General features: G+C 39.6%; 1 protein-coding gene across 4 annotated transcripts in view; it reads left to right on the forward strand.

Moving 5' to 3' along the window:
* PANK2 (pantothenate kinase 2) overlaps window positions 1–25,576 on the forward strand; it is a 92,667-nt gene that overhangs the window by 20,566 nt on the left and 46,525 nt on the right. For all 4 annotated transcript variants that reach the window (XM_088986355.1, XM_088986354.1, XM_088986358.1 and 1 more), the window contains 6 exons: window positions 9,204–9,415; window positions 10,866–10,910; window positions 11,028–11,076; window positions 11,546–11,628; window positions 23,511–23,627; window positions 24,779–24,842. In XM_088986355.1, coding sequence (XP_088842481.1) covers window positions 9,204–9,415; window positions 10,866–10,910; window positions 11,028–11,076; window positions 11,546–11,628; window positions 23,511–23,627; window positions 24,779–24,842 — 570 coding nt within the window. The remainder of the gene's footprint in view (window positions 1–9,203; window positions 9,416–10,865; window positions 10,911–11,027; window positions 11,077–11,545; window positions 11,629–23,510; window positions 23,628–24,778; window positions 24,843–25,576) is intronic.

The following is a 25,576-nucleotide window of genomic DNA, read 5'->3' on the forward strand; positions in this document are numbered from 1 at the left end:
TGATGACTTTTGTCCTACCATTTAAAGTGACGTGCATTGTCCTATAGGACCATCAAAAACTGCTCCTAATTCTCTAGAGAGAGTTGTTAGTTTCAAAAAACAGGAACTCCATGTGCCAAATTTGCTATAATAGTCCTGAAACCAAATTGTAGCCCTATATTCAGATTCAATAGTCAACCTTGCAACACAGACTACTTGTTGCTCCTCCATGAGACTAAATTGCCACCAATTGTGTATGGTAACCCAGGGTAGAAAGCCCATCATCAATAGAACCAGCCTAATCTACATTTATATTTTATCAATTACATTTCTATATGCTTCAATCTGAAGATGACCATGCCACCATGGTTGAAATAAAGTGTTCCTTTACCTGATCAACCTTGAATACACAATTCCCTTTCAGTTGCTTCCATATGGGATATTCAGGGTGGATGCATAAACTAACTACACTGGCATCATAACAGATATCTAGTTGAGTAAAACATAAGTAAAAAAGCCTCCGAATCAACTCCTAAACTTTTTTTTTTGATAGAAAAAAGGAGATTTTTATTAAAATTAGCCAGAAGTATTACAGAAATGGAGGGGATCTATGAGGTTATAGCTCTCACGTACAACAAATATTAAAGAGGGAAAAATTCTCTAAAACAGAAACAATTTCTTGAGACCGTTCAAGAAAGGTGGCTCAATTATATTTCACCATTCTGATCTGGAGAACAGTGTTATCACTCATTCACAATTTCTGAAGTTATTCCTGGTTGGCTTGGCAGTGCATAGGATTGAAATTAGAAAAAGAATCCAAGAACCTCTCTAAGAACCAATAACAGGCCCCAAGGAATTAATCACAAACCAAGCTGGAAGCAGGTTTCAAAGCCCTCAGATCTTTTTTTCTCCGATCTGTAATCAATAGGATTTCATTTCATTATAGAAGGAGAAATTACAGTACGGATTTAAGATCACTTTTTAAAGACATATGAGAGACATAGCTTATTAAAAGTTACAAATTTAACCCAAGCCCCCAAAATTGATCCCTATATACCCCTTATTTTGCCAAAGTATCAGCCATCCCATTTGCTGTTCCTGAACCCACTTGAAACTTGCCTCAAGATCCTTTACTAAGCAACACCTGGACTGCTTGTCGTCCATCCAGGAAATTGCTAATTTGGATCCCCTTCTATCTCCAGGTTCTTGAACCCCCGCTGCTTTGCTAGTTTCAGACTTTGAAGTAAAGCTGTTATTTCTGCTCTTGCCGAGTTCCTTACTCCTATTGGCCCTGAAAATAGGGTTACCACTTTCCCTGCATCATCCCTGAACACTCCAATGTCTGACAGCCCGGGATTTCCTAGAGAGCTTCCATCAAAGTCTAACTTTAGTCCATTTGGTTGAGGAGGCTTCCAGTCCAAGACTACTTTCTTTCATAGTGGCTGAATATGCTACTTCATATGAAGCTCTGATAACATCATCCACTGCCACCAATTTGAAGGCTTCCATCAAAGGCCTCATATTGGACATACCCAATTCAGCAGCTTGAATGGTAAAGAAATCTGAATAATATCTAGAATGAAATACTAAAAGGTCATGATATCTTTGAAAGATAATATAGATCAAACATGACAGCACAAGAAGGTGGTGGGGAATTCAGCTTTCAAGGACCTTTTCCCCTCTCTTTACTCAATCTTTTTGTTCAAAAAGAAGGTGGTGTCTCAGTTCCCCCCTTCTCCTGTCCTCCATCTATCTCTTTTTGCCTTTTGGTTCAGGCTGGTTCCCCTAAAATTATGGCGTTTTGTTGGGAGGTGTTTCTTGGGAAAATCAATACCTTGGACTGTTTGCAAAAGAAAGGGCCTTCCATGTGCTTGTCTCCTAACTGGTGCAATCTTTGCAAAACAGACAGTGAGGACTGTTTTCATTTATTAATATCCTGCTCTTTTGCTTGAGCTATTTGGAATTGGATTTTTGCTTTGTTTGGGTGCAGGTGGACCTCACCTATAGATGTTTGTTCATTGTTTGAACTCTCCTTTGTGTGGCCCACTAAAAGAGGGTGGAACATGTGGAAATGCATTAGAGCATCTTCTCTCTGGACAATTTGGGAAAGAGGAATGCAAGAATCTTTCAAGAAAATGAAAGAAGCATCCTTATTGTCAAGGACTGCATTCTGACAAAAACAATTTTTTGGTTGAAAACTATGGATTCCTTCCAATCCTTTTCCTTTGATGACCTTTGGAGGAACTGGTCAGTTGTAGCAACTTGCTCTTCCAGGAAAGATAGGGTAATTGCAGATAGGATTCCTCCTCCTGAAAGATGTGTAAAGATGAATTTTGGTGGAAGTAGTCAGGGTAACCCAGGACCTTCTGGAATAGGAGGGGTCTTGAGAGATAAGGGTGGTAACATCTTAGCCTTATTTTCTGGTCCAGTGGGTTTGGGATGCTTTAATAGGGCTGAACTGCTAGCAGCCTTACAAGGTATTTAAACTGCACATCAACTTGGTGTGGAGAACCTAATACTTGAAGGAGATTCTAAAGTTGTTGTGGGGTGGCTGACTAGTTCAAATTCAGTGGTTTGGTGCTACAGGGACCTGATAAAGAAAGCTAAGTGGTTAACTAGAGTAGAAGATCAAGACTGTAATCAGTCTTGAATCCTAAAAGGTTTTAGGTTTGTAAAACAAAAAAGAAGATGAGAGAAAAATGAGAGAATAGAAGAGAAGCAAGAGAACACAAGTTGCTGAAAGGAGGGACAGATTCTAACAGATCTGCCGCCGCCACTCTCTTAATATTTATAGGTTTATGTTTAGTACATGATGAAAGGACACATCTGCCCTTACATAATAAAGAAAGTAAATAAAACTGAAATAAATAACAGCTGAATTAGCAAACTGACTCAAACTGACACTACTATAACTAAAACAAATACTGCTGTCCTACGAACACAGTGGGGACCACTGCAGTGTTCTCTACACTCCCCCTCAAGTTGGGAGTAGATATCTATCATTGCCCAACTTGGATAGGTCTGTCTCTAACTTCTTCCTTGGTATAGCCTTGGTGAGGATATCCGCGAGCTGCATATTGGATGTGATGTACGGAAGACACACTTCTTGTGATATAACTCTTTCTTGCACAAAATGTCGATCAACTTCGATATGTTTAGTTCTGTCATGCTGCACTGGGTTGTGGGCTATATTAATAGCTGCCTGATTATCACAATACAACATTAAGGGCTTTTCATAGTCAATACCCAACTCTTCAAGTAGTAACCTCAGCCATAAGATTTCAGCCGCTCCATTAGCCATTGACCTGTATTCCGCTTCAGCACTGGAGCGGGAAACAACACTCTGCTTCTTACTCCTCCAAGAGACAAGGTTACCTCCCACAAGGGCACAATATCCAGAGGTAGACCTTCTGTCATCAACACTTCCAGCCCAATCGACATCTGTATAGACTTCCACCCTCATGTGATTATTGTTCTTGAGTAATATACCTCTACCCAGGCATCTCTTCAAGTATGCTAATATTCGTTTTGCCGCAAGAAGATGAGAAGTTCTAGGGGAGTGCATGTACTGGCTGACAACACTAACTGCATAGCTGATATCCGGCCGAGTGAGACAGAGATATAGAAGCTTTCCAACCAACCGTTGGAACATAACTTTGTCCTCAAGAGGGTCCCCACCCTCTGCACTGATCTTGTGATTTTGTTCGATGGGTGTATCGGCCGGCTTAACACCCAGCTTTCCAGTTTTCGCCAACAGATCTAGAACATATTTTCTCTGAGAGATAAAAATCCCCTGCTTGGATCTAGCAACCTCAATACCCAAAAAATACCGTAGTGCACCAAGATCTTTTACCTCAAACTCTTGATGAAGGAGCTGCTTGAGAGACTCAATCTCATGACTGTCATTTCCTGTCACCACAATATCATCTACATATACTGCTAGTAGTGTCAGAGAGGACTCCATCCTTTTGATGAATAGTGTATGATCTGACTGGGCATGTACATAACCAAACCTTCCAAGGGCTAATCGGAACCTATCAAACCAGGCTCTAGGTGACTGCTTCAAACCATACAATGCCTTGTTCAGTCGGCAAACCTTCTTACCTGTCTCTGTATCATAGAATCCAGGAGGCAACTGCATGTAAACTTCTTCTTGTAAGTCTCCATTCAGAAAGGCATTTTTAACATCAATCTGAAACAAGGGCCAAGAATGATTTGCTGCAAGGGATAACAAAACTCGAATGGTGGTCATCTTGGCTACTGGGGCAAAGGTCTCCAAGTAGTCTATACCATAAGTCTGAGTGAATCCCTTTGCAACCAGCCGGGCTTTGTACCTTTCAATAGAGCCATCAACATTATGCTTCATAGTGAATACCCATCTGCATCCCACCGGTTTCTTTCCTTTTGGTGGGTCAACCAGTGTCCAGGTATTATTCTTCAACAGGGCATCCATTTCGACTTGCATTGCATCTTTCCATTCTGGAACCGATAAGGCTTCTTGCACTGTTCTTGGAATAGGGACATCGACAATGGAAGTGAGATAGGACCGGTAAGATGGTGATAGACGATCATAAAATAGGAACTGTGAGATGCTGTGAGCTGTAGAAGTGGTGCAATGTCGTTTCCCTTTGCGAATGGCAATAGGGAGATCAAGGTCATCCACAGGAGGGGAAGTGGCAACAGCGAGAGGTATCTCAGTAGGCTCTGGATCTGGAGCCGCAGAAGGAACTGGATCTGGCCAGGACTGCCGAAGACTAGGATCAACCTGCCTGCATCGCCTGTGATAGACTCTCAACTCCGGCTCCCTCTGACCACCCTCACCACTACAACCTTCATTACCCAGTGGAATAGGTAAAGGAACAACCCCACTTCACTCTCACTGCTCAAAAAAGCCCCACTTCCACTCTCACTGCTCTCCCCCTGAGGAAAGAAACTCAAAACAGCCCCACTTTTACTGCTCTCCCCCTGAGGAGAAACCCTAGGATAATAGGGTGTCTCCTCAAAGAAGGTGACATCCCTAGAGACAAACCGTTTCCCTGAAACCGGATCATAGCAGCAATAACCCTTTTGAGTTTGTGCATAACCAAGGAAAATGCATTTGAAGGCCTTAGGGTCAAACTTGGAATGATGAGGCCCGAGAAGCTAGACGAAACATGTACAACCGAAGGTTTTAAGGGGAACAATGAACAACTCCTTGTCTGGGTAAAGAAGGGAAAAGGGGGTTCTCATATCAAGGACCCGGGAAGGAACTCGATTAATGAGATAAACTGCCGTGAGGATAGCATCACCCCAGAAGCGAATAGGTACATTAGAGGTAAACATAATGCTTCTAACCACCTCCAAGATATGCCTATTCTTCCTTTCAGCAACGCCGTTCTGCTGTGGTGTATAAGGGCAAGTGCTCTGGTGAATAACTCCATGGCTACGAAGGTAGGAGGTCAATGGTTGAGCAAAGTATTCATTTGCATTATCAGATCTGAGGACTTTGATTTTAGTTCCAAACTGAGTGAGAATCATCTGATGGAAGTTTTGGGTCAGAGCAGGAACCTCATCCCGAGAACGCATAAGATATACCCAAGAAAACCGGGTATGGTCATCAACAAACAGTAGAAGATATCTGTATCCACCCATAGAAGAGATATGATATGGCCCCCAAACATCAGTATGCACAATATCAAAAGGGAAATTACTCCTTTTATTACTTAAAGGATAAGAGGTTCTACAATGTTTGGCAAGCTCACAACTCTCACACCTCAACTCTGATAGCTCAACAGACTCAAATAAAGCAGGAAACAGACTCTTCAAAGACTTAAAAGACGAATGACCTAATCGGTTATGCCAAAGCATAACCGAACTCACAAACTGGGAAACAAAAGACTTCTTATCCATTGACTCTTCCCGTCGGGTACTCTCTCCAAGCAGATAGATCCCGTTCGTCTCACGGCCAATTCCAATCACCTTCCTCGTCTCCAAATCCTGAAAAACACATCGGTTAGGGAAAAAGGTTACTGAACAGTTCATGTGTTTGGTAATACTACGAACTGAAAGGAGGTTGGTATCAAGCTTAGGAACATGCAAAACAGAAGATAAAGAGATAGTGTCCGATAACTTGATGTCCCCCTTGCCCGAAATGGGAGCAAGAGAGCCATCAGCAATGGATACTCTATCTCGGCCAGAGGACAAGTGATAAGAAGTAAACAAAGATGGCAAGCTAGTCATATGGTCAGATGCACCTGAATCTATTACCCAATAGTGATCAGTATTACCTGGAGCTGAAGCATGGTAAGCTGAGGCTCGAGTACCTGAATGTGCAAATGCAGATGTAGCAGGAGTTGATGGGGACTGGGATGGCTGAGCTGAACTTCCAACTTCCTTTTCCAACTGTATGTGGGCAGCCCAAACAACAGCTAAAGTCCCCAGGGATGTACCTGATGAGGATGTTGAATCAGTGTTCACTGCCATATGAGCATTACCCTTCTTATTTCTCAGTTTTGCTGGGACCAAGTGAGGATGTAGCTTCCAACAAGTATCTTTTGTGTGCTTGGGTTTCTTGCAATGTTTACATACCAGATCCCGTTTATCTTCCTTCTTTCGGTCCCTTTCTGAGTCACCCCCTGGCTTGGGTTTAATAGCTGTCAAGGCTGGGAAAGAAGGCTGAGGCTGCATCATAACTTTCCTCCTGGTCTCTTCACTATGCACCAAGGAGTATGCTTGAGAAAGGGTCACACTATCTCTTGTCAATATCTGTTGTCGCACAATGTCATATTTTGAATTCAAACCAGCCAGAAACTCAAATACCCTATTCGTCTCAACTTGTTTTCGGTGAGTCTGTGCATCTTTGGGACTCTCCCACTCAAGGGTCTCCAGATGGTCAATCTCATGCCACAAGGATTTCAAGGTAGAGAAGTAGACAAAAACTGGCTTCTCTCCTTGTTTAAGGCTGTTCACCTCACACTTCAGTTCATAGGCTCTGGCAACATTAAGGGGTTGGGAATAGGTTTCTTTCACAACATCCCATATTTCTTTGGCTGTCTTTGCCCACAAGTAATTTCGACTGATATGTGGTTGCATGGAATTACACAGCCATGCCATAACTAAATAGTTCTCTTGAACCCACTTGGTGTATATTGGGTCCTCCTTGGAAGGTTCTTTCACATCTCCCAAGAGGTAACCCAGTTTTCCCCTTCCTCCAATAGCCATCATGGCTGATTGTGCCCACTCCAAATAATTTGACCCATCAAATCTCATAGTTGTAATCTGAAACCCGGTTTCAGATACATTACCATAACTGTGGTTTCCAAAACTACTATCTCCTTGACCCTTGAACTCCATCTTTGATCAAGATTCAATGGCTACAAACTGTTAGAGCAATTATACCAGAAAACAGAGTCAAGGAAGTAAGTCTGAAAGCTTATCCGGAACTGATCTGATCTGAAACTGATATGCTCCGGTTAGAAATACCAACACAAAGCCGATGTGATTTGAAACTGGTCTGATCCGATCAGGAATACCAACACAAAACTGATATGAAATCAATCGCCTATCAATCTGAGATGCTGTTCTCTGAAACCACTACTGTGGGTTCCACTACTGTGAGAGCAAAAATAAGGTTTCAACTGTAGGTTTGAAGAAAATTAGTGATCTGAAATCACTAAAGTGCTCAGCTGCACTCTCCAAGCAGTTCGCACCAGTGGGACTTGTCGTAGGGCACTGTGAAACCCTAAAAACTAATCCCCTTTGAAGAGGAGGGTTCGGCCCAACAATCAAACCCTAGACACAAACTTAATCACAGTTCGGCAAGCCAAACCCTAGAGCAAACTTGAACACAGTTTGGCCCCTCTTTCTAGATAGGTCCAACCTATCTCGGCTGATTGCAATCTCTAAAAATCAGTAAAGAAACAAACTTACTGATTACCTGCCTTCGGTGTACTGTCTTCTAGGGTTACCTGAACCCTAACCTTCGCTGCCTCTTCCTGATTACCAACTCTCTGTAGGCTGCGGCAAGTCTTCAACTGCTGCGAACCTCTCCTGGTAATCTCCAAGATTCAGCCGCCGAAAAACTTCTTCAAGGCTTCCAGCCCTAGCTAGTTCTCATGTGATCGGCTGGACTAGATACACATGAGAAGCCCTAGATAGGCTCTGATACCAAGTAGAAGATCAAGACTGTAATCAGTCTTGAATCCTAAAGGTTTTAGGTTTGTAAAACAGAAAAGAAGATGAGAGAAAAGGGAGAGAATAGAAGAGAAGCAAGAGAACACAAGTTGCTGAAAGGAGGGACAGATTCTAACAGATCTGCCGCCGCCACTCTCTTAATATTTATAGGTTTATGTTTAGTACATGATGAAAGGACACATCTGCCCTTGGTACTTACATAATAAAGAAAGTAAATAAAACTGAAACAAATAACAGCTGAATTAGCAAATTGACTCAAACTGACACTACTATAACTGAAACAAATACCGCTGTCCTATGAACACAGTGGGGACCACTGCAGTGGGGCCCACATCAGTGTTCTCTACAACTAGAAATATGAATATCAGCCTACACTGGGTGGGAAGGTCGGCTAATGTGTTAGCTGATTGTCTTGCCAAACATGGGGTCAATAGGGAAAGTTTGTACTGGGCTGTTTTGTAATTTAAGGAGAGGTTGCACCTTGTGACTCTCCTTGGAATGCCTGTACTATCTATCATTTGATTAATAAAATCACAATTCAATTATCAAAAAAAAAAAAAATGACAGCACAAACTTCCCTACGTAGCAAGAAGAGGAGACCTCATCATATCCAATCAAATCAAAAACACAAATAGGTAGCTGACATCACTTAGGATCGTTGGATCCACCAACAGCTTTGACAAGAACTCTAGTAGCATAAATCTGAAGAGGGTAATAATATGGAGACTTGGAAAGCATTGTGATCTGAGTGGTCCAGTGGGTAAAAACATTGCCACTCTTTGCTCCTTTTTCATTAGAGGACATCATGAGGGGTTGGAACCACAGTTGAAAATTGAGTAAACTAACTCTATTTTGTTAAATTCTTTGAACTCATGTTCATTATAATGCTCCATCATTCTTATGCTGCCAAAAGTATTATTGAAAGAAATTTTGAAGATGGAAGTGTGTTAAGGAGGAACAAAAGAAACTTAAAAGGCATAGATTTTAATTAATACTTCTAATAAAAGTAACAAATTCTTATAGATATGCATGTTGTGGATTTTTTTATGCAGATTTCATGGATGGAGAAGTTTGTCCAGAAGGGGACTGAAATTATTGCTCCAGTGCCAATGGCACCACCTGGAACTACTGGGCTTGGAGGCTTTGAAGTACCTTCTTCCAAGGGAGATACTCTCCGCTCTGATGCAAGTGCTGCTTTAAATGTTGGTGTGCTTCATCTTGTGCCCACATTGGAGGTTTTTCCATTATTAATGGACCCAAAGACGTAAGTGTTCTATTTTGTGGCACTTACTGTATTATTTGAATTAGGATTTACAACCCCTTTTCTACAGAACAGGTATAGTTTATATAATACTATTTTGTCATATAAAATTTCCAAAAGAGGTGTATAACTTTTGGGCTTCCCAAGTTGAAAAATAAAAAACCTGGTTTTGTCATGGACCATGCTTGATATAGTCATTATATAGGTTTCACTTCTTGATTTCTATTTCTAATGTGCCATTACTTGTCTTAATTGTTTCATTTTCCAGAGTGATTAGGCTTTTTTTTTTATTTTTCACCCTAACCTTAATTGTGCTTGAGTTCATGGCCCTCATTTATTTTTTCCTATACTATTTTATTAAGTTGAATCTATTTGCATACTTTATTTTTTAACCAGACAAAGACAAGAAAGAAAGACAGTAGGGAAGTCTTAACAGGGTTTATCTTCATTTGTGCGTCATTTTCTTCTTACTGCAAGTTTTAAGACTGGAATCTGAATAGAGCAATATTTACAAGTGAAGGAGCAAATCTTTCATGCACTTAAGATCCTTCCTCTCTTCTGAAATGAATTTCATTCTCCTTAGAAAATGCCAATTTTCTAGCTAAGTGAGGAATGGGTAGACCTTTATTTTCCATGATAAACTTTTTTTGCAATTTGGGTTCTTAGAACATATTATTACCCTCTTTTTTTTCTGAGAAAGGTATGTATAAGTTGTATTGCTGTAAATAATTAACAGTTCTATCAACATAAAACTAAGAGAACTAATAAAGGGAAAAGTTCCTTATGATTTTCCTTTTTATCCCATATAGATATCGAGAGAAAATTTACATTTAGTGAATTAGTCAAGTCAAAACAAAAAGTAATAACAATCACAGATTTCAATCCAATCAACCTATGATGATAACCAGTTATGGCAAGGACACTACTGGAAAGGTGTTAAACAAGGAGGTATCCAATGCAATGCAGCACCCATGTATGGTATTCTGAAATTGTAGCAATGAATGGGTGCACAAAGTTCTGAAAAAAAAAGTTACCTTAAGCATCTGTTAGAGAAATGTTAATGAGAAACAGACCTTGAAAGGATCTCCAAAACCTTAACATATGGTAATGAATGAGGTTGCAATCTAGAGAATGGATTAGTAAAAAAAGAATTTCTAATTATTTATTTGTTTATTATATTTTTACACTTTTGAGTTCCAGTAATATGAAGGGAGAACCTTATAAAACATGTCTTTTGTGTAATGTGAACCTCAAAGCATGAAGTGTGCTACATGTGTGCTTCATACTTGAAGGCATGATTTTTTTAGGTGATTTTTCCCTTGTGCTGTATGCTCTCATTTTTTCTTATGCTTGAATTTGCAAGGGCTCTGCTCCTGTTGAATTACATTGGATTTGATCTTTTTGTAACCTAAATAAAAATTGGATGCTCCTAAAGCTTTAGACTTCTATGCAGGTATGAGCCTAACACTATTGATCTCTCAGATCACAATGAACTTGAGTAAGTTGAAAGAAAGCCAACTATTTACTAAAGTGCTTGTAGTAATTTAGCACCATGATGATTAAAGTGCAATTGGGATTGTTCTTTAGCTCACTTGGGAACTATATTTTCCTGTAGGTATTGGTTTACTGTGTTATCAGAACATCTTCCTGACCTTGTTGATAAGGTAGACATTCTTTTCTTTGTCGTATTACCCTAGGGTGTTTCTTTATGAGCTGATATAGTGAACATCTTGTTCTTATCAAGGTGTGGAGGTAATGTGCATGATTGTATCTGCTCCAAATGTATGGTTGTGTAAAGTATTCAAACACTAAATGCAGCTGTGACGTATAAGGCGGATTATCTTGGTGCAAATGATTAAAGTATTCATGTGAATCCATGTTTATCCCGCAATGTTTGCCAGTCTTATGCTTTTACCAATGTGCATATACTTCTCCCTGTCCTAATCCTGTTGGAAATATTTCCAAGAGCCAAACTTTAGAAAATAACTGCCTTTGACTTTTTCTAGTCATATTTTCTCATATAACGCTAGCACAACTGCACTTTTTTCCTTATAGGTCTTCTACTTTATAGTCCTTTGAAGTTTAGAAATAAGATGGTTCCTGGAATTCTAACTTTAGTGTGTTATTTGATAGGCAGTTGCCAGTGAAGGTGGAACAGATGATGCAAAAAGAAGGGGTGATGCTTTTGCTCGTGCATTCTCTGCCCATTTGCGAAGGTCACAGTCCTTTTTATATGATTTATTCCTCATGCACAATATGGATTGAATGTTGTGGTATTCTTGTTTGTCTTTTTACCTTTTGTTTTTATAGGAAATAAAATAAAATTTATTAAAAAGGAAAAAGATAGGATATATTATCAAGTGATAAGATATCGCTGAGACAGAAAATCTCAACATAAGCATGAAAAAACAAAGCACCTGTCCAACAAAACTCAAACCCCTACAAAAACTTGTTGAAAAATCTGACTTATGGAGAAGCTGGGAAGGTGTTGCAAGAAGCTCTTCTAGAAAGGAAAGAATAAATGTTGCATGGCTACTCCCACATCAAGACTCAATGAAACTGAATTTTGATGGGAGTAGCAGGGGGAGTCCATGACCTGCCGGTATAGGAGGGGTTGTGAGAGACATGGAAGGTGTTGAGCAAGAGCAAGTGATAGACAAGAGGAGAGAAGAGAGGGAGAGAGGAGAGGAGAGCCGAGAGGACTGAAAGCCCCTATTGAACTTAGGGGGCGAAAGAATGATCTATTATTATTTACACTAGTACAGCCGAACAGTAATCAAAGAGGAAATTACATCAGTACCCTTATGGTACTAAACCTGAATACATAAACATAAACAACTGACAACACTCCCCCTCAAGTTGGAGCATAGATATCAATCATGCCCAACTTGTCACAAAGATCATGATGTCTGGAAAGGTTTAAACCCTTTGTAAAGATGTCTGCAAGCTGGTTCTCAGAAGTGACATAGGGGGTACACACCGCCTGTGATAACTTTCTCTCTGATAAAATGCTTGTCAACTTCGATGTGTTTTGTTCTATCATGTAGCACCGGATTGGCAGCAATGCTTATAGCTGCTTTGTTATCACAAAATAGAGTTATAGGTTTGGTCACTGGAAAACCCAACTCCCCCAACAAATTCTTTATCCACATGCCTTCAGCAACCCCGTGGGCCATAGCACGGTATTCAGCTTCAGCACTGGATCTAGCTACCACATTTTGCTTTTTACTTCTCCATGTAACAAGGTTCCCTCCTATGAAGGTGTAGTAGCCACTAGTAGACTTTTTGTCACTTTGGGATCCAGCCCAATCTACATCTGTATAAACTTCAACTTTCAAATGTCCATGCTTTTGAAACAACAAACCAGTACCCGGATACTTCTTCAAATATCGGAGGATTCTCTCTGCTGCTTCAAGATGAGAAGACCTAGGAGCATGCATGAATTGACTAAGGACACCAACAACATATGCAATGTTTGGGCGAGTCATAGAAAGGTATAACAATCTCCCTACAAGTCTCTGAAACTGTTTCACATCCTTGAGTGATTCAGCACAATTGTCACCTAATTTATGGTTGGGGTCGATGGGAGAGTCAACTAGCTTCACCCCCATCTTTCCAGTGTCCTGAAGTAAATCTAAGACGTATTTCCTTTGAGAAATGAAGATACCCTTCTTTGATCGGGCAACTTCAATTCTAATAAAGTATCTGGCAGGTCCTAGATCCTTCACTTCAAATTGAGTTGCAAGGAAAAGTTTCAATTTCTGAATTTCATCCTCCCAATCACCAGTAACAATTATGTCATCCACATAAACAATTAGAGCAGCAATTTTACCTTCTCCTTTTTTCATGAACAATGTGTGATCTGACTGACATTGCCTGTATCCTTTCTGCTGAACTGCCACATGGAATCTATTGAACCAAGCTCTTGGTGATTGTTTCAGCCCGTATAAGGACTTCTTCAACTTGCACACTTTCAGTTCATTGCCTTGGGCTAGAAACCCAGGAGGTTGAATCATGCACACTTCCTCTTCAAGGTCACCATTCAAGAATGCATTCTTGATGTCCAGTTGGTGTAAAACCCAATCCAGATTGGCTGCAAGAGAGAAAAGGACACTAATGGAATTCATCTTGGCAACGGGGGCAAAAGTTTCAGCATAATCAACTCCATACACTTGAGTAAATCCCTTTGCCACTAAGCGAGCTTTATACCTTTCCACTGCTCCATCCGCCTTATGTTTGACTGTGAACACCCATTTACATCCAACTGGAGCCTTTCCCTTGGGAAGATCAACAAGTTCCCATGTGCCATTTTTGTGAAGGGCATTAACTTCTTCCCTCATGGCATTTGTCCATTCAGGAACTGAAAGAGCTTCTGCCACATTCTTAGGGATAGGGACACTGTCAATAGTAGTAAGGAAGGCACGGAATGAGGGTGAAATGTTCTCATAGGAGACAAAGTTGGACTGTGAGCGGACGGTCAAGATCATTAGCAGTAGAGGAATCATTTTCAATAGGTTCAAGGACATCATTGGGAGCTAAAATACCTGAGTGAGTATGATCCTCCCTCGAGGAGTCTGGTGGCACAGGAGGTTCAACTTCCGGATTCTCTATAGCTCTTGAATTTGGCTGGCCTTTGCGACGGCAAGAAAAAACACGAAAAGTTGGAGGGTCAGGGAGAGAGGGAAGTTGAACTAGTTTCTCCTCATGTCTACACTCCCCCTGAGGAGAAACAGGATAGAAAGGCTCATCTTCAAAGAAAGAAACATCAATGGAGACATAGAATTTACGAGAAACAGGATCAAAAACACGGTAGCCCTTTTGAGTGAAGGAGTAACCAAGAAATATGCAAGGTATAGCACGAGAGCCCAATTTCCCACGGGTGGGAGACAGATTTTGGGCAAAACACCGACAACCAAAGACACGAGGAGGAATAGAAAGAAGGGGAGCCTTAGGAAAGAGAAGTTGATGTGGGGCTTTGTACTCTAACCGACGAGAGGGCATACGGTTTATAAGGTAAGTGGAACAAAGAACAGCTTCAAGCCAAAACCGTTTGGGAACATTCATATGAAGTAGTAAACCTCGAGCCACTTCAAGGAGATGTTGGTTCTTCTGCTCGGCCACACCATTTTGTTGTGGTGTGTGGGCACAAGAGCTACCGTGAAGGGAACCATGCGAAGCAAAAAATTCCGTGAGGTCACTATGAAAAGATTCTTTTGTATTATCTGATTGGAAAATTTGGATTTCAGTTTGAAATTGAATGAAGACCATCCGCTGGAAATCTTGAATGATTTTTGGTACTTCTTCCCTGGTTCGCATCGGATATACTCATGTAAATCTAGAATAATCATCAATGAGGGTAATGAAATACTTGTAGCCACTCTCAGATGGTAAAGTAACAGGGCCCCACACATCAGAATGAACAATGTGAAATGGAGATTCAGATTTACTGTCTTTGAAGAAATTGAGTTCTACAATGTTTATTTTTTTTTATGAACAGAAAGTGAGGGATTGTTATCTATATGTGGACTGTAAGAACATAATTGCTGTTCTCTTAGAAGTGATTGCTTATGGATTGTAAAGACTCTGCAACTTTAGGAACCACCTCTAATCAAGGTGGTTTGAACAGTGGCCATGATACATTAAGCATTCCAATGACTATTACTCCCTTGGATGGCAGAAATTACTTGGCTTGGTCCAAGGAGATGCGGCTGTATATTACAACTAGGGGTAAGGCAGGATATATCAATGGGAAAGTAAAGGAACCTAGGGCCGGTACTTCTGAATATGATAAGTGGGACTCAGAGAATTGCATGATTATGTCATGGATTTTGACATCCATGTTACCCTCCATTAAGCAGAACTTTATGTGGGCTGAGATAGTTAAAGAAATATGGGAACAAGCAAAGGCAACATATTTGGAACAAAGACATTATGCTAGAATCTATCAACTTCAAGCAGAATCCTCAACATGTAAACAAGGGGAAAGGAGTTTATTAGCTTATTATTCTGTCCTCACTTCAGTCTGGAAAGAGTTTGATTACTACCAAAGTATTGAGTGGGAAAGTGAGAAAGATGCCACAACCTATAAACAATTGGTCTTTCTCAACAATGTGTCTTTGCTTTTCTATTGGGACGCAATCCCATGTAAACAGGGGAAAGGAGTTTATTAGCTTATTATTCTGTCCTCACTTCAATCTGGGAAGAATTTGATTACTACCAAAATATTGAGTGTGAAAGTGAGAAAGATGCCAAAGCCTATAAATAATTGGTCTCTCTACAATGTGTCATTGCTTTTTTATTGGGGCTCAATCCCATGTATGAACCCATTCGAGTATAGATTTTGGGCAGCAAAGACCTTCCTTCTGTCCAAGAGGTGTATGCCCTAGTTCAATATGAGGAAAGTAGGGGTTGACTATTAATGTTCTTGAGGGGGAGACTATTGCTTTAGCGGTGAGAAATAGCACAAGTTAAACAAGAAAGGGGGAAGGCCAGAAAAGAGTGGATGATAAAGATAAATTGTGGTGCACTCATTGTCAGAAATCCAGGCACACCCGTGAGACTTGTTGGGAGTTGATTGGGAAACCAAAGTGGGCATAGGAACTAAGCAAGAAATCATCATAGGGACAAACCAACAGAGTAAGAACCAAATCAGAAGAAATTCACCTTAGCAAACTTAGCATCTAATGAGTCTCAGAATGGCCTTTCTACCGTGAATTCTACTTAGGATTTCCTCCCTAGTTCTGATCTCAAGGAGGATATTATCAACTCCTTCTGTGACCATTTGGAATAGTATGGTAGGACTCTCTGTCAGGTAGATGCTGGACCTACACCTTCGACTTTTGCTTCCTCCTCAGGTAACTTAGCCTCTGCTTTCCATGTATTTACTGACACTCCAGAATCCCCATGGGCTATTGATTTTGGTGCTTTAAACCATATGATTGGTAAGTCGTCCCTTTTCCAATCATACACTCTTCTCTCTGACAGAAATAAAGCGAGGTTGGATAATGGATCCTTCTCCTTGATTGTTGGTCGAGGATCTATATCTTTTCTATTTGGTCCCCCACTATTAAATGTCTTACATGTCCCAAAGTTGCCTCTTAATTTGTTATTCATTAGTAGTATTACTTATACCTTGAACTATTCAGTGACTTTCTCCACATTCTTGTAATTTTCAGGATTTGACCTTCAGGATGAGGATTGGTAGAGGAAACATGGTTTATGCCTCTATGTGCTGGAGAATAAAGTTGGTCTTGCAGTCTCAGTCTTTGAGTCAGTCGAGTAAGAAACAAGTTATTTTGTAGCACCATCGTTTAGGCCATTTGTCTTTCGAGTCCTTGAAATACTTGTTTTCAGAATTGTTTGTTTGTGCCAGTCAGTTATTTTCAGTTGCCAAGTATATTAGTTGAGTAAGCATTGTAGAACTTCATTTCCTTTACGTAATAAAAGATTAGGTTTTCCTTTTTATCTTGTGTATTTTGATGTGTGGTTAGACTTCCATACTTATCTATGATTAGGCTAGATATTGCATATACAGTAGGAGTCCTTGAAGGGATGAGAGATCCATCATATGGATGGTCGAACCCTACAGGAAGGTTGGGCAAAATTTCAAAAATTTCTCTCTCCCATGTGGGAATCACATTCCCTATTTTGGAAAATTGCATTTTCAATGATCAATCTTGAACCCAAACCATACCAGATCTGAAAGCAAAAAGGGAGTGGAGGGATATGTCTGATACAAAGTAGTAATAACCTCCAATGAAGGTGTTCACGCCCAAGGAAAGATCCAAAGACTGCTTCAACCGAAGATGACATGGTGCAAAATGGTTCTTCAGCAAGAACCGAATTCTTCAGCAAGAATCTGATGGAGGGCTAGTGAGCTTGGTGACATGATCAAGCTCGGATCCAAGAGCCTCAAGTTCATTGATGTATCCCATCATCTTAAGACAATGGTCATGGACATGCTGGTTCTTGGACATCTGTGCGGTCATGAACTGTTTCAAGACCTTCTGACGAGTAGAACGATTATGCTCCTCATACATTGTCCTCAAACTATCCAAGATATCCTTGGACAATTTGATCTGGTCGAACTGTCGCTGTATCGGATTATCTAAGGAAGCTATGATGTAGCAGTGGGCAAGGGAAATTTTTTTTCCCATTCTTGATAGTCCCTCCTACGGGCCTCAGAAGCCCCATCACCTGGACGTTCCGGGGCAAGTTTTTAGCTACCTTGTCCAATTTCTCGGACGTCAGGACTAGCATAAGGTTACAATACCGGTCATCGTAATTTGGGCCCTTAAGTTTGTTGTCGTCCAACAATTTAGCGAATTGTCCGTTTAATATTAGTCCACAACCTTATTTGATTCATGTTGTCTACATAGATATGACTTTTAATCTATGTCTCATTTCCATTTATTCATCTCTGAGATTTCCCTCCTATCTTGGTGACGGAGACTACGAATTATGTCTCTGGAAATGTGGGAAATCACATAGGGTGCATTTGGCCAACTGTTTCAGCTGCATAACCCCACCACCTTTCTGTGAAGGATCATATCCACTCATCTTATGAGCTTTCCCTTTGGCCTCTGTGAGACAAGGTTCATTGCCATTTTAGGTTGAACTTTTTTGTCCAGTGAGTGCTCACCCATCATATTCGTGAACGCCAAGGTACCGTGAGAGAGTCTTCCATTTTAGGATAGGCCCCTCCCACATCGGTCTATGATGCCCCTATCATCTTATGAAACAATCCAACAGATCCAACAACAAATGGATAACCCAATTTTATGGTGCGTTTCCTCGTTACTAAAGGACCCATCTTCATCCTAATGATGGAAGGCCTTTAGAGAGTTCATCATATGAATCTCCTTATCATATGCTTTCATATTTCAGTGGAGGGAATGGAAGATTACACCCTAGTTTAATTAAGGTCAAACCAGAGTGGCTCCCATTGACTTTCATAAAGCTAGATTTAGATGGGCCCTAAACGGCTAGGGTTCCGCACAGTTCCTCTTGGGAAGGAAGCTGGTGTGGGGCCCACCACGAAGGGAGATCATCCAACGATCTTAAGGACACCATGGCAATGATTTGCATTCATCCATGGTGTGCACAAGAGCCACTATCGTATCAGCATGGGCCAAGTACTTATGTCCCATGAACGTTGCACATCACACATCCATACATCACATGCAGGAAAACCATAATTGATCCAATCAATTAAATAACTGTAAAACCCATGATTCAAGCCCATAAAGATTCATAATATTACTGATTAATATTAACTAGGTATATGGGCTGAATTGCAAAGAGCAGTTCGGCCCATATAGCTTTTATGCTGAAATGGGCTAAAGCAGTTTTAACATATTAAAACTGGGTTTTATAGGTGTGGGCTGAATTGCATCTTGCAATTAACCATCAACTCCTGGACCCATGAGTGAAGAATTAGGGCTGAAAACAGCCCCTATCGAACCACAGATTCGGTCCAACCAGTTTGGTCAAATCTAGTTCAAATGGGTCTAGGGTTTGATTTTTAATTCAAAAACTTGATCTGAAATTAAATTACCGAAACAAGACATTCAAGAATCAGTAGGAGGGCTGTTCGTAGGACTTCTACCCTACAAAACAAAAGTTAGATCGCAGCATGCAGTTTCCAAAACTGCAAATCGCAGATAGTCGAACCCTAATCTGTGAAAATCTCCTCCTTGCACTTTCTGCTTCAACTTTGAATGGAACAGCAGATGCGCAGATTTCTTACGGCACTCAAGATTTCGATCTCCACTGTACGAATAGCCCAAAAATCAAGAAAAATATATAGAACAATTCTAAATATAAATCAGATTTATAAATATTTAATTTTAGATCAATCGCCCAAAATCTGGGAACAAATTTCCCATAAATCGCTAATCTGCGCAAATCGGGTAGAACACCTTCTGCCCATTTGTGCAGTTCTAGATCTGGTTAATTTTGGTTCAAGATTTGAACCTGGGCTCTGATATCACTGAAGGGATGAGAGATCCATCATATGGATGGCCGAACCCCGGAAGAAGGTTGGGCGAAATTTCAAAAATTTCTCTCCCTCCCATGTGGGAATCACATTCCCTATTTTGGAAAACTACATTTTCAAGGATCAATCTTGAACCCAAACCAGATCAGATCTGAAACCAAAAAGGGAGTGGAGGGATATGCCTGATACGAAGTAGTAATAACCTCCAATGAAGGTGTTCACGCCGAAGGAAAGATCCAAAGACTGCTTCCACCGAAGATGACACGGTGCAGGATGAAGCAGAATCAGCAGGATGGTTTTTCAACAAGAACCGAATTCTTCAGCAAGAATCTGATGGAGGGCTAGTGAGCACGACTTCATATTACCTTTTTTGCCAAAGGGTAATATCAAGAAATCTTCTTGATCGCTCCCACAGGTGGAGATTGAACTGGTATGGCGACAGGAGCAAGAGAGGGAGACAGTGTAGTCAAACTGTGTTGTCTCTCTTTAGAATTCAGCAGTCAGTCAGATGATTTCTAATGTTCTCTGAGGGTTCACCCTACTCTCCTATTTATAGCCTTAAAGAGAGGTTCTCCTAATCCCATTAGGAGTTTCCTAATCCAAATATTGTATTTGGATCTGGACTCTCTTTAAGAGATAAGGATAATCCCTTATCTTATCTGCAGATAAAGATTAGCCCTCCTATTCTAATTAAGAGTTTCCTAATCCAAATCTTTATTTGGGCTTTAGGCCCATTAAGTCCATCTGTTCACTTAGCCTTCTAACTGCTGCTTAGTTGGTTATCCTTGTATGGCGTGGGACCCAAACATTGATCCACACATTAGCCACATGGGTTCAACCCAGCCTCTGTTACAAGGCCTGGCCGAATTCACTGTAGTAGATAGTGAACCCCTGAGTCCATCACCATGGGTTCTTAATGGGCCCAACATTTACACTAGATGGTCCTTGGGTCAAGCCACCTTATAAAAACCCAAGGACTGTGGGCAGATGCAAGATTAGCCCATCAGGTATTACCCTCAATGGTCTTACACTTAACCTCTCAGCCCATAATGATCAAACACTGCTCGACAAGAGAGAACCTCTCCCTCGGCTGCAAGGTACATTGTTGCACTCTCTACTCACATGGATCCTGGGAATTAAAACCTTTTGCAAACATTTTGAAACCGTAATATATATATATATATATATATATATATATATATATATATATATATATATATATGTATGTATATATCTCTATATAAATATATTTTGCAAAACAAATTTCAACGGTTGAAATCAACTGCTGGCAGTTTAGGTTTACATCAGAGAGAGTGCATCCCCGATCATTCACTTTGTCTGACAAAGGGGCTGATCCTGTCACTATGATCACCCACTTAGATGAATTCTTGGACAATCCCAACATACCTAGGTTTTGACCCCCTCTAAGGATCTCACTGATTGGCATATCAAAGACAACCCAATTTGACACCTAGTTTAGTATCATAATCGAGTCTAGGGGTCAGGTGTAACATTCCAATTTTGCCCATCTATCTCCAAGGTCCAGGGCAATACTGGAATTTTGGTCCGGTTCAGGGTTTCAAGAAAACCCACACTGCATGTACCTCGGGGCTCACCTCAGGTCTCACCCTAGCGGCACGTCAGTGTCGGCCTTAGCAGGATAAATCTCCCAGATCTATCTAACGGTTGTGAAGATTCTAAACTAACACGAGTCTCATATGTGTCAAGTTTAAGGGTATTACACAGAAACACACAATAATAACATGAATCAAGTATGTACCTTATTCATTTACATTAAATGTCATAATGTACATCATTCTGATTGGAGCTAAGGGGCTACACTGTCTGGCAGTCCTTAGTTCATGCATGCACCCAAAGCAGCTCACCTATAAGCAACAGACAAGGTTCTTATGTGCCTGAAGAAATTCCTAGGGACATGTCTTTTCTTCAAGAAGTATGGACATATGAGAGTTGATATTTACACTAATGCTGATTGGGTAGGTTATGTGAATGATAGAAAATCCACAAGTGACTATTGTACCTTTGTGGGGGGAAATTTTGTTACTTGGAGAAGTAAGAAACAAAGTGTAGTTGCCAGATCTAATGCAGAAGCAGAATACAGAGCCATGTCTCAAGGAGTTGTTGAAATATTATGGATTAAAAATCTTTTAGGTGAATTGGGTTTCCTCTGCTATCAATGCTGTAGCCAATCCTGTTCTCCATGATAGAACCAAGCACATTGAGGTAGATAAACACTTTATCAGAGATAAATTGGAGAAGGGAGAAGTGTGCACTCCATATATTAGCTTTGAAGAACAACTTGCAGATGTTCTCACCAAGGGATTGAACTCCTTGTGGCATTATGATCTTTGTGACAAGTTGGGGATGATTGACATCTACGCCCCAATACTTGAAAACCCAAGCTGGGGCTGAACTACAGCTCAAACAAGAGAGAAAGAACCAAAAAGACCACTACAGAAACAACCCCCTTCTCTTTTATAAGACTCAAGGAGAAGCCAATTAAAATATTTGCAAATGAGCCCCTAGAATGTTTCCCTTTCACAAACAACTCTTTAAGAACAAAGCTAACTTCAAACAAATCCCCCAAAAGAAAACTTTTGTTACAAAAAGACCCGAGAGACCAAAACCCAATAGATGTCCACCCACCTACCCCTAACCACAATCTAAATTTTAAAATGACGAGAGTACCCCTGGACCCAAACTGTCAACAAAGCTACCCAAAAACAACAATTTGGAATCCTACTACAAAAAAAAAACATGCATTTTTTTATTCTCTTTCTTTCTTTTTTTTCCTTTCATTTTTTTGGTCTCATCAACTTTTGTCTTTTCTCCTTATTTATTATGTTCTCTAGACTATAAATATAAAGATGATGCTGCCAGCCAATACTTTTTGCCTCTCTAATCTTTTCTCTTCTTAATAAAATTTTCCTTTTTTTTATTACCAAAAAACTTCTATCTGTACATCTCTAGATTTTAATGGCAGTTCTCCGAGCTACTCAACATCATCTGAGCAGAATTTAAAATTTTCTTCCTCTCCTATAATGGACTGAAACCTATAATGAACAGAAGAGGCAGAGCAAAAAGCGAACCCCTAGCTGCTCCTCCACCATCATAAAAAGCCCAGCCCTTGCAAGTTGCATTATCCTGCTGGATATGAACATCAATATACATTCTGTCCATTTGTAGCTTCTCTATCTAGGGAATCAACTAGAGAATGTGAAGACCTTAAGATTCAAGAAAGAAGCATGCAGACTTCTAGCAAAAACCATTACTTCTCTAATTTGATGGTAATGCTACCAAGGGCCCATTGTGAAATTCCTCATCCACCCAAAAATGATGCGAATTTCCTTTTACGCCTAAAGTGACTCCCATCCTTGAGCCTTGTAAAATAGATTATCTCACTCAAGTGAATGCCCACCCTATAATGTCTCCATGGGGGAACCAACAAATCAAAGGGTCAAATAGTTTGAATCTTTGGGTCAGGTTGCCTTTTGGCTTATAATTCCTACTTTGCAGCTTCCCTTACGCATGATATTAAGAAAGAATGTCTTGTTTCTGACCTGTTGGTTAATGATGGTTGTCAAAAACTTCTGTCTGGGGAAACATAGTTGCTCATAATTTGTATTGTTGACCTATTTCTTTTGTTACCAATAAAAAATAAAAAAAAAGAAAACTTATGGAACATAAAGGGATATTGTTGTACATACATTATGTCTACTACAATATTGTTTTTGCTTTCCCTGTTAAAGAATTGCTCAAGATTTAATTATTTAAATAAGCTCTATCTCTGTTCTGCACATTAATGCGTGAAGGTTGTCATGTCTGGAATCTATGTCTATGTTAGAAGCACTCGTGTTAACCATGTTCTTTTGTCGAAAGTTATAATTGCTTGAAAACCTCACAAAGAATTTTAAAAATGATTTTTTAATACGTAACGGTGAAATCTTTATTAATTAAATGACAAAGAATCCTTAGATTCTATAAATGCTAGTGAGTAACATTTTTGGTATCTTGTTTAGTGAAATTTGATAATTCACAGTTCAGTAATTTTCACATGCAAACATTTAACTCGTCAAATAGGTTGATGGAGGAGCCAGCTGCTTATGGAAAGTTGGGACTGGCCAACCTTTTGGAACTGAGGGAGGAGTGCTTGAGGGAATTCCATTTTGTTGATGCCTATAGAAGCATAAAACAGAGGTAGTGACATAATAATAACAGCTATTTTCTTTTATGAACATGTGGATTATTTCTTTGTCCTGAACACAGATTTCTATGCATGCATGCATGCATGACATAAACATTTCTTGTTATCTTCTCTTTTACCATAACTGGTAATCCTGGATAAATCATCGTTGGGGGTAGTTTCTTGTATCAATAGATGTCTCATTTATTTACTTTTCTATGAACTGTTTGTAAATAAGATTCCTGGACAATACTGCATGTATTACAATCTCTTCTAACTGTTAAGTGATCAGGAAACTTTGTTGGTTGTTAAAATGGAAGTAACAAGTACAAGAAAACAAAAGGTGTACATGCACCCCTCATACAAAATCATGGGGCTCAAGAAACATGCTTGTCCCATGTAAAGATTGAAAAGCAACTGGATGATTTTAAATTAGGTAGCATTCTTGGGAAGTTGAGCATGATCGACATCTAAGGTCCATGTGAAAGAAGTGTACACATAAATGCACTCTACTATTCTATACATAAAGGCAGTATGGTAATTGTATCTCATTCCACCTTCCCCAATTGCCCACATAACCACTGCCTTTATGCAACTCTACATCATCTTTCCTTTCTTCTTTGGCAAAATAAAGAACTAGGGTTTAAAAAGGTTTTTCCAATTGGAGTGTCCCACCTGCAACCAAATAAGGAGAATTATATACAAATACCAGACAGTGGACAGGAGACTAGTAGGTAGTTTCTCCCCTTGCATTACAAAGAAAACAAAAATGTGGAGATAAAAATCAATAAGGTTTCTCTTCCGAAGGGTTCCATTTTAATTTAATTTGTTTCTACTTAGTTTTCTTGCCTAACTTTCTATATTGTCTTCCATTCTCTTTCCCTTCTCTTTTTCAGTAAGGTTTGTATATTATCAATATGAGGAAATATAATGCATGCTTTCTAGCATATGGTAATTTATACTCAAATATCCTCTTATATTTCTACAAGTGTTTGAAACATAGTTCCAGTATAAATTCACTACTCTTTTAACATTATTCTAAATGATCTATCATCTGTTTTTCATAGTATTGGCTTAATGTTTGCTATTGAAACATCAGACAGACTTGGCAGTATATTCTGATAACCAAATATATTTATTTACTTTTTACATTTGGATATGCTAGGGAAAATGAAGCGTCTCTTGCTGTTTTACCTGATCTTCTCATGGAGCTTGACAGTATGAATGAGGTATGTGTAATAATGATCTTGTGTAGGCTATGTGTGAGAATTTTCCATTTAGTGTGGGGACTTAGGTTTTTGTTTTAGTGGTTATGTCATATTATCTACCAGAACTGGAAAATGGTTCCAGTCCCACATTCTCCCCATCCCCAACTCCATCCCTTCGATATAAGATTAGGTAAATAATAGGGATTTTTATAATTTACAGAAATTCTTATGAAACTTTTTTTTAACAGAAATCTTCTTTATGTAAATCCTGAAATATAAGTCTGTTGTGGCTGTTTATTCTTTTGTAGGGGTGCTGAGTGTATATCCTGTGTACAGGCCCTTGGTGTACAAGGATCTTTTTTGATTAATGAATACTTATACTTTTACCTTTTTTAAAAAAAGAATAAGCAAATAATTAAATTATAACAATACTAATAATATTTTGCCAACTATATGAAAGCTTTAGTGCTTTGTGTTGACTAAAGGTAGAAAGCCAAGTTTTAGATTTGGATTCCAGATGTAAGATAATGGAATTATTACTGTAATTGATGTATCATTTGCTTCTTTTGTTCAACAAACTATCTACTTTACCTTTTCTCAAAAAGAAAAAATATTACTGTAAATTTTCAGCCAGTATCATAATAATGACAAAATTTTCATTGTCGGTGGAAATTATATTATTGACTACAATCTCCCGATGCTCGATGCAGAAGAACTATTCTCCTGCTTCATCATATAGTGATTTCCAGATGATT

Source organism: Nelumbo lutea, chromosome 4, assembly GCF_056320005.1.
Source record: "Nelumbo lutea isolate HS-2025 chromosome 4, American lotus-T2T, whole genome shotgun sequence".
NCBI classification, from domain to species: domain Eukaryota; kingdom Viridiplantae; phylum Streptophyta; class Magnoliopsida; order Proteales; family Nelumbonaceae; genus Nelumbo; species Nelumbo lutea.